This window comes from Aplysia californica, unplaced genomic scaffold (genome assembly GCF_000002075.1).
Source record: "Aplysia californica isolate F4 #8 unplaced genomic scaffold, AplCal3.0 scaffold00404, whole genome shotgun sequence".
Taxonomy (NCBI): Eukaryota; Metazoa; Mollusca; class Gastropoda; order Aplysiida; family Aplysiidae; genus Aplysia; species Aplysia californica.
This window is the reverse complement of record NW_004797674.1, coordinates 708,417-718,326: the sequence shown is the minus strand read 5'-3', so window position 1 is coordinate 718,326 and position 9,910 is coordinate 708,417. Positions and strand designations below refer to the sequence as shown.

Here is a 9,910-nt window from a genome sequence, read left to right as displayed (position 1 = left end):
TGTGTGTGTGTGTGAACATTTTTCTTTTATAGCAGTTTCTTAAACGGTGGTACCATTTGCTTGTACCTACGAAATATTTTGTAAAAATTTATACTCAAAATGTTGAAGGAAAGCGAGACAACAATAGAAAAGAAATACTTAATGTTAGTATGAAGCTAGCTGAAAAGAGGGCACATGCGTTTCTCAAGTTGTAATGCTTTTTCTCAATTATTATGAAGAACAATCATTTGTGAAAAGAATGAAACAGTCTCTCTCTCTCTCTCTCTCTCTCTCTCTCTCTCTCTCTCTCTCTCTCTCTTTCTCTCTCTGATAAATAACCCTCTCAGGTTTTAAATGAAAAGACCACAATTTTAATCTCTGAGGACCAAAATCCTGGTCCCCTGAGACTCTTCCTACTTGTTTTGGAGAAGAGAGATTAGGCTTGTCCTTCTTTTTGTTAATGTACGTTGTGGGTGGTCAGTAGACTCGTGGTCCGGTTGCTAGCCTGGGAGCCGTTAGATGACAGGTTCAGTTCCCAATTATAGCCTGAAATTGTGTGGCCTTTAGATGCAAATAAAATATATAACCCTCTCCACCCAGGTTTATCTAAGTCATAAATAGTTTTATAGCATGCAGAGCGTATTAACCTATTTTCAAATATGGATGTGTGCTATCTACATTTTATTTATTGTTAATCCATTATCCTGTTCTTGTACACCACTGTGTTAATACTGGACTTGACTCCACTGTTATATTTTTATGCTGATTGGAACCCACACCTTGGGGTTTAAGAGGGTTCTTTTTCAGAGATGACTCTTGTGGAAAACGTTAGGATTATATATTGTTCATTTGGTGTGGAAATCCTTTTTGACAAATCGATAATAAAATATATAAGTATTATATGTGTGTATATAATGACAGTGTTCTTATTCTTAGTCTGATGTTAGCAGTAACCCTAACATGTCTGTAATGTTGGATAATTAAATTAAAGGATGTATCATAGTCAATCACTGTTGGTGGCTTTTATCATCTAAAGTGGTGGACGAATTTTCTGGCTTTGTCTCAGAGTTTTAGGTTCTGATATGTCCGTCTTTTTCCAAGATAGGGGGTTTTTACTTTATACTACAGAAGTCTGACCACAGAATATAATCTTTGTCCTCCTCAATTCTTCTTTTTTTTTTCTTTCCCCAGGTATTAATTATGCAGTTGATATCTTGGCGTATGCTGTGCTAGTCCACCTGTTTTGGCCAGCTCGTTCAATATTGTTTCTTGTGGAAGGAGAGAGGCCCTTGCCTACTTATGATCTTGAGATTACTGGTAAGTTTACCTTCAGAGTCAAATTTGTGCATTTCTTTCTGGAAAGTCAGATTTTTTCCAGGGGAGGGCTCCACTAGCAAGTCTTATTTCTGAATTGGTGTAGCATCCCTTCTTTCAGTCTTTTTTCTGTTTTATTTTCTGCACTGAACTATCATATTTGTATGCTTCTCTGTGTCTAAAACAAAAGATCAGTTCATATATTTAAGATATGTTTAAAAGCCTATCAAAGTGGCTGTATTGTTTTAGTGTTGTTTTCCTAACTATTTTTGGGGTCATAACAAGAGTAAAGGCCTAGTGTTAAGCGGTTCAGACTTACAGGTTTCTTGAAACTTCATTTTTCCCCTTGTTTTAGAGACTAAGTTAAACATTTATCTATAAATGTGTCCAAGTGGGTGGTTGACAGGTGCTCTGGTGTAGTAGTTTGCTCCTTCTTTCCTCAAACATCTGCCATCCTTGCCTCTCCTCTCTTTGTTTTCTTCATATGCTACTCTCAAATAACACCTCTAATCTTCTGCATTTATTTGACGGCTTTTTGTTGCCAGTGCCGTAAAACTTTTATTAAAAGTAAATGTATTCGTCCTTGTTTTTAGTCACATCGGGCCGAAGTTAAAAAGGAGGAGATGTTTTAGTTTTGTTGTGAAGATATCTGATGTGATATTGAGAGTTATTTCATAGAAGTTTATTTCAGTCATTTAGTTGAACAGGCTGCAAAATTATATCATCAGTGAGTCATGTACAGATGTGTAATACGACCTCATTCTAACATAGTGATTAATTATTTAAATTCCTTTACACAACATTGTGAAAAAAAGAGTTCACTCGGACGAAGCATTAACGCCGTAGGTATTGCCCGGTTACTTTCTGTTTTACACTTTCTCTCTATGAGACTGGAACCTTTCGTACTGACACTTTGCTTTACATGTATATTTCTCTGAAATACATTTTGCTGTTATTGTTTCAGGTCTCTTGGACGACATGCAAGAAACCACGTTGTTTAGCCAAGAGGAGATGGTGCGCCAGAATAACCAGCGTGACCCTGGCCAAAGTGATGACACGGACACCCACGAAGAGATCCCGATGACAGATTTACAGGCAAACGGGAAAAAGGACACACGTAACGGACACATCCCGAACGGTAATGGAAGTGTAATGAGCAACGGCCATGCCCATAAGCATGAGAACGAGGCTTTCGAGGATGACAGGAAAGGCCCGGGGCTGTCCTGAGGACATTCGTGTGTTGCCATCGCTGTATGGGAACACTTAAATGTCGCTGTTGCTACTTTAAGATATATTGCTCACCTCAGCAATGTGAGGACATTTTTTTGTCTTTGTCACTTACACATTACGTCGCCACTGAAATGTGAAGAGACATTTTATTGCATTTGCTGCATGATGGCTAAATGTCCTTGTTGCTACATGACGACTATACATCTTTATTGCTACATGATAGCTCTGTGGCTTTATGATGACTGAATGTCTCTTGCCTCATGGTGACTGAATGTCTCTGCTGCTATATGATAGCTGAATGTGTCTGTGGCTACATGATGACTGTACATCTCTGTGGCTATATGATGACTTCATCTCTGCTGCTGCATGATGACTGAATGTCTCTGCTGCTATGTGATAGCTGAATGTGCCTGTGGCTACATGAACTTATGTCCCCGTCGCTACTGATGGCAACGGACCAATGTTACTTGCCAAGGACATTACATTTGTCACTATGGCTTCATGAGAATCATACATTGAGGTTGCTCCATAATGACTTAAAAACTTTGGAAAACGTTATGTCCCAGGTGATACATTATATGACATTATGTTGCTGCCACTACATGAAGACAATATGTCACTATTGCTATATAGTGTCGTTGTGTCACTATTGGTACATGAGGATATTTTGTTGCTTTCCCTATGTGATGACTTGTCTCTCTTGGGATACGGCGAGCTTTTTCTCTACTGTGTTGCTATCTTTGGACATGTTGTTATTGCTGCTCAACCATGTTATGTCACTGTTGTTGCGCTGTGACGTTATGTTCGTGACATGGCATGAGTACACTGAGTCGCATATGTGCTTATGAGGATATGACGTTACTGTTGCACTATATTATTATGTACTTTATGTCGCTGTTGCTAGACTGTGTGGGCGCTCTGTTCGCCCAGCTGGTATCATGCTGGACTCTGAAGCGGAGGGCCCTGGTTAGAATCCCAAACGGAGCTGTCTTGTGGAGTTTTCAAGGCTCTCAACCCATTTGGCTTGGTCCTATCGGAGATGGCAGTTAACTTTAGAAGTCCCTTCTCTTAAATTACCTAATAGTGTTTATAGTCGATAGTCTAGTGGTTAGGCTACTAGACTCATAATCATGTGGTTGCGGGGCAGGAAGGTTCAAGCCTCAGGCCTGACGTTGTGTCCTTGGGAAATGCACTCCTCACAGATTTTCCTCATTTCATCCAGGTGGGAACGGGTACCTGGCCATAGATAGCTAAAGATCTTGTCAGTTTGTTAGTGTTTTAGGACCTGTAAAAATAACATCTTGCACTATGTGCTTCCTTGGAAGTTGAGATTGTGGGTAATAATATAAATTGTAAAGCACATAGAGCATGCTGCTGAGGGAGAATTTGCGCTATTCAAATGCTATCTATCTATTCTTCTTCTTCTTCTTCTTCTTCTTCTTATTAGGGGCATTAATGCTATACATTTACTTTTTACGCTAGACTGCATTCTTGTTGAATTGCTAACATTGCCATGAACGCTCATGGCCCAACAGGAGATTTTGCTTTCTGTCCCTGTACTTCCTCCTGCAGTCTAGCACGCTTTGCACTAAGTGAAATCAGCAGGACATGGAAATCTTTTCATTATGTATACATTTCGCTTTGTACTTGTTTTAAATGTAAAGAATATACATGTATTTTTGTCAGAAGGTCCGGACCTGAAAATCTGTTTGCTTTGTGCGTGTTTGGCTGTGCACACGTTCATGTTGTGTGCATGCTAGTATTGCTAGGCTGTGTGTGAAAACATGCAGGCTTTGATAAACAACTTAACATTCCCATGGTCTTGTGTTATCGTGATATTTCCCACCCATGTCTGTGCAATATTTGGACAAGAAGTTTCTTATATTGTGGGATGCGCCTTAGCTTTTTTGTTGAGAGAGATGTATTGTCCCTTTGAGCATGTCTTTTTGTAGATGTGAGAGTTTAAGAGTGACAAATTAGAGAGAGTAAGTCTGTGAACATTTCTCCAAAGAGTGATGAATATATAGATATATGTATATATAATATATATATTAATATATATGGGATGGAGACAGAGACTCATCAAGTGTTATGGATAGCCTTACCCATCACTCTGGTAGGAACATGGGGCTCCGACAATTTTCTTCCATTCGTCTCTCTCCTAGGTGAATCGTCTAAAATCGTCTAAGCTCATCCCAAATTTTCGCTGTCTCTGATTTTTCAATTCATTCTCTTCTGTTCTCCTCCAGGTGCCTTTTAGTTTTTTTCACTTTGTTTTCCTTTGTGGGTTGTGGAGGGGGGTGGAGAAGGAGGTTGAAAGCTAATGGAAGAGCTTACATGAATGAGTAATTACTGACCTGATGCACCAAATTCTGTACGACCCTTTGTTTTGGGATACTTTATTTTCTTACTTTTCCGATCCAGTGGCAATCTTAGTTCTTTCCCTGTGGCCTGTTCTTTTGGGATAGATTGTTTTACGTATAGATCAAGCTCACCTCACAGTGGAGACAATCTTCTCTTTAACTAAGACCTTTTTGATATGCATTTATATATGTGGACTGTTCTCTCTTTGAATTACAGTAGTGTTGTGCAGAACTGAATTACAGAAGAGAGAAGCAGGATTTGAGGGGCAGTTTTGAAGTGTACATTTCTGTGGTCTATGTCTTAGTTTCTATGGTCCACTGATGAATGATTAAAAAAAATAATGAGTTTCAGCTCAACAGCAAACTTTGGTTATTCTCATATTTCTTATACAATTTTTGTATTTTTGTGTTTCATTTCATTTACTTTCTGTCCACTCTTTTGGGTAAAGTTCAGTGTACTTGTGCAAAAGGTGGTGATAACATAAATAGCATTTTATTTGTATGAGATGAACAAGTTGGGGAAGATGAGAGAGAGAGAGAGAGAGAGAGAGAGAGAGAGAGAGAGAGAGAGACTGAAGGGTTGTGTCCTTCTTGTTACCATTGTCTATTTGCAGGTAAGGAAAACTGTACTCGATTAAAATGTTAGTTGTGTGAACAGCAGCTGACGAGTAATTAGAATTTCTGCTCTAGTCATGTTGAAGGAAGGGGGGAGCATTATTTTAGATCTGAGAAACATGATTATGAAGAGAATCTCTCTGAAGGAGGATCAGTGTGCTTTTGAAATGAATACATTTTCAATGTGGATACAAATTTAGTCAGCTAAAACTAATATAATGATATTTTTTCCCACAGTTTGTAGGTTTCTAGGTGCTTAACACTGGGTGCTTAATAGTTTTTAACGCTAACTCAGGATGTTTTTGAAGTTTGGTATGCCAAAGATTTTGTAAATTGCTGTGGATTTGTTTGCCATATTTTATTCTGGACACTTTTTAGCAGAACTGAAAATATAAATGCAGAAGTGATGATACGTTTTCTTGCTTTTGTTGATTGTTTCATGGAAATGAACTTGTGCTCAGCATGACTTCGCCTGACAACTTTTTTGTTGTTCGTTTATTGTATTTGAGCTTAGAAGGGTCAGGTAAAAAGTAATGCTCGTCATATTACTTTTAATTTTAGCGTTGAGACTTATTGCCCCAGTGAAACTGTTTCAAATGTATTAGAATATGATGTGTTCACAGAAAAAACCCAACTGCTTGCAGGTCCTGAAACAGTTATTTGTATTCTAACCTTTTGGCTGTCTTTAAAAAGTTGGGAACACTTTTTTTTTTCATTTTAATTTTAATTTTCTTTGTATCAAAAGTTTCTAAGGTACTATGGATGCACATTGTGTGTTTAAAAAAAAAGGATCGTTTTAAAAAAAGAAAAACTTTACACCAGATCACTTTGATATCGGTGCTCTCGACTTCCAGTGGGTTTTTCTTTGCCGTCATGCGGAAGAATTTACTATGTCCTGGGTTACATTGAGTTACAATTACTCCGCTTTCTTAAACGTTGCACATTGGGAAGAACTTTGATATGTATTAGTCATTTATCGTCGTTTTTGTGGGAAAACTGACTACATTGATTATGTTGAAGCTCTTTATTTCATCTGGTTGTGAACGCTGAGAGTGATATTATATAAAGAAGTTCTGAATATATCCTACTTCGTCCTGGAGAATGGTGAACATGTATTGATCTGTTTGGTAATTCTTTGATTTTGCGACAGAAGCTGTATTTACTTTTCAATATTGCTAGTCAAACATTCATTCCTCTAATTGTTTGTTAGCCAGCCTGAGTCCGAGTGAGATGCGCACAGGAAAATGTGTACAGAGTCTTGGTGATTTTTGTCCCTAATTTTGTCTTTTGGACTTTAGAAAAACTGCAAGTCATTGTGTGTTGTCTGTGAAAGTCTTCAAATTGGCTGACCTGTATTCCATCATTGTATTCTTCTGTTTGGAGAAATTATTGTGCGACACATGTGATAATAAATACCATAAATTATTTATTATTTGACTGTAGCTCAGAGAATTGATTATTATATTTTGTGCGGTCTAAATGAAGTAATTTCTTAACGGTGAAGTGATTTACAGCTTGGAGCTTAAGACTTTTATGTATAGACTTTTTTAAAGTATATTATTTGCTCTTGTTTTGCATTTATAGGTTTTGTGTCCTTTATATATACAGTGGAACTCGGATTCAATGAAAGGAGGTGAATTCCCTGTTCCTCAAAATTAATTAGAATCAATAAAAATAACTCGGATTCAACAAACACATAAATGAGCAAGCTTGGATTCAACAAAGTCGCTTGCAGTTGCAGGGTGAACAGCCCCCACTGACATGACTGCACTCATTTTTCTCCCGCAACGAACTTTATCCATTTCTGGAAACTGGACACCATCTATAGCACCTGCATATATTTTATGCTACCAATTAATGGCCTTCTTTCATGCCTACACACGTTGCTGGGACATGCGCATGTGTCTTACACCCAGCGTAGAATCCAATGTTGTCATATCCTAGGCTCTACACAGCAACTCTACTTGTTTGGCACACAATACGTCATAGATAAATAATTACAGGTGTGTATTTGAACGTGCTTTTGAACAGTGTGTGCTTGGTAGGGTTCTGTGTACTTTCTTAGTATTTACCAGGATTTCTTCGGTAATACATCAAAGAAATGAAAATGCTTCTCATTTGCAACCAAACTACTTTTGATTGTGGAAGTGGAACACATTATACATTACTTGTGCGGTGCCTGTAATTGTCTACCCCAAAATCCCCTGTTTGCTACAATGAACATTTGGATTCAATGAAATTGGAGGTCAGGCCCGAGGACTTCGTTATATCCGAGTTTCACAGTATATACCCTTCAGGTTTTTCATTTTGTGCTTTGAATGTGAGAGTTTTTTACGTTTCTATATTTGATAAGTGAAGGGTCAGGGAGGTGGTCATTTATTCCTTATTTTACCTGGTATGGCTCAGTATTGTCCCGTAACATTTGATCTCCTTCTTTTGTTTGTATGTTTAACTCTAGTAGCACCTTTAACCTTGGTATGTATATGACCCAATAGTTTTGTAAGTGCCAAGTGCTGTAAAACTCATACTAAACTTGTGCCCAAATCTACCAGACCTCGGCTACAAAATCTTCCTCCCCTCACTAACTAAGCCAACTTCCTGTAGTTAATTTTTTTTTTTTGGTGCTGTGTGTGTCTCGTATCCACAGCCCTATTTTGCTCCTCGTTATACCAATCATTTACACAGGAGATTTTTTAGCAAGGAAGTTCAATGGTGATGCAAAACTTCTCGCCATTTGGATTGTGTGATAAAGTAAGTATTTATATTGTATTGATCAAAATTGTCCAAGGCAACCACCCACTATCAACAGAAAAAGTGATTATTGTTAGAACACAGTTGTACTTGCTCTAGTGACCACCTGTCCAGGACCCCCCCCCCTCGCCTCCTAAATAACCTAAAAGTGTTGATAGAGGTGTTAAACCTTTAGTCCTACCACTTTTTTTTCAGACAACCACCTATACAAATGACCACTCCATACTCTCTCCCCAATTTGCATATAATCTATTTTATATTATAATGACACTGTCTAAGACGACCACCAGTTCAGGAACACTAAAATGACCTCTGTTGTCCTTGTAAGTAGATAGTTATCTTGGACAGGTTTGGCTGTACTTGTCAATAATATCAATATATATTAAATATATTGGTGCGATACTGTGTGTGAGAAAGAGAGAGACAAAGAGAGAGAGAGAGTGCTTTGTAAACTGGGGCATTCCCTGAAGTTAATATACCTCCCTGGATAAATATTTCCTCCACACCCCCCCCACAAAGTGTTCCAACGCAAACACACACTTAGTTTTATAGCATAGTACTGTACTGTATGTGTGTTGGAGAGAGTACCTTTTTTAAAAATGAACTAAAGCATTCCCAGAAGTCACATGCCTCCCAGTAAACACCCCCTTCCCCCTTCCTACAAGCGCATATTTTTCTGTGTGGGAATTATTCAGGTCCTTAAGTGTGTTCATTATTTGTAATGGATAAATCTCAAGCCTTTGACAGTTCCACTTAGAGCCCTGTAACGATTTCTTTTGTAGGCACCAGAAAACTTTAGAACAAAGTTGTTGCTATGTTTTGTTTTTTTTCCCCCCTTTTGTTCCTCAGTATTGTAAGCCCTGAGAGATCCCAACTGAGTACAAATAATAAAAATGATAGCTACCATTCAAATATTCATGTACGGTAGCCCTTTTCCCTGTCTGAACTTGAAAATCGTCCCTTACTTCATGTTGAATTGGCGGTTAACAGTAAAAAATGCTGTCTATTTTCAGTCTCATGATTCTGTATCCGAAACTGAAACTTAAAAGAGCATTCTCTCTCTTTCCGTACTATTTTCTATATTATTTTTCCACGTACATTTTTATGGTGGGGGGCTGCACAAGTTTATTGTAAACAAGTTTTCCAATGTACATGTAGGCTATGTTTTTGTTTTAAAAACTGGAAATGCCTCAGGAATAAATGTTAGGTGTAAGCTCTATTTCATTTCATTTTTTTTGCCATGACCCTTTGGAGTACAACAAACTAGGTTTTGCTTTCTTGTCTATAACATATCACTTTTTGTGATCTGATGTCTGGAGAAGTTATGCTTCCTAGCTGGATGTGCGAGATGTGAAACAGCTCCGGCAAAAATACTTTTACTCTTGTTCTGTGTTTCATTTCACGTTTATTTTAAGCAATATAATACATGAGGTGTGAGGAAGCCTCATCAAAAATGATTTACAGCTATCCTTAATTTCATGTTTAATTTCCTGTAAGCAATAAATATATAAGACGCGGAAATTCCTGATCAAAAGTAATTAAATGTTTTCCATAATGTTTTTGTTTCGTTAAACTTGAGCAATATAACATATTTATATATATATATGTTTATGAAGTGATTTTGTCTGTGTTGTGTGGTGACCTGATGTGTGTCTGTA

General features: G+C 37.7%; 1 protein-coding gene across 1 annotated transcript; it reads left to right on the top strand.

The window, feature by feature from the left end:
- Nucleotides 1–1,170: 1,170 nt before the first annotated feature.
- LOC101847979 (transmembrane protein 145) lies at nt 1,171–6,296 on the top strand (the record flags this gene model as incomplete). Its single annotated transcript, XM_013085763.2, is given in 2 exon segments — nt 1,171–1,296; nt 2,258–6,296. Coding segments are annotated over 2 exon segments (389 nt in total), but the record flags the coding sequence as incomplete, so codon positions are not given.
- Between the last annotated feature and the right edge of the window lie 3,614 nt (nt 6,297–9,910).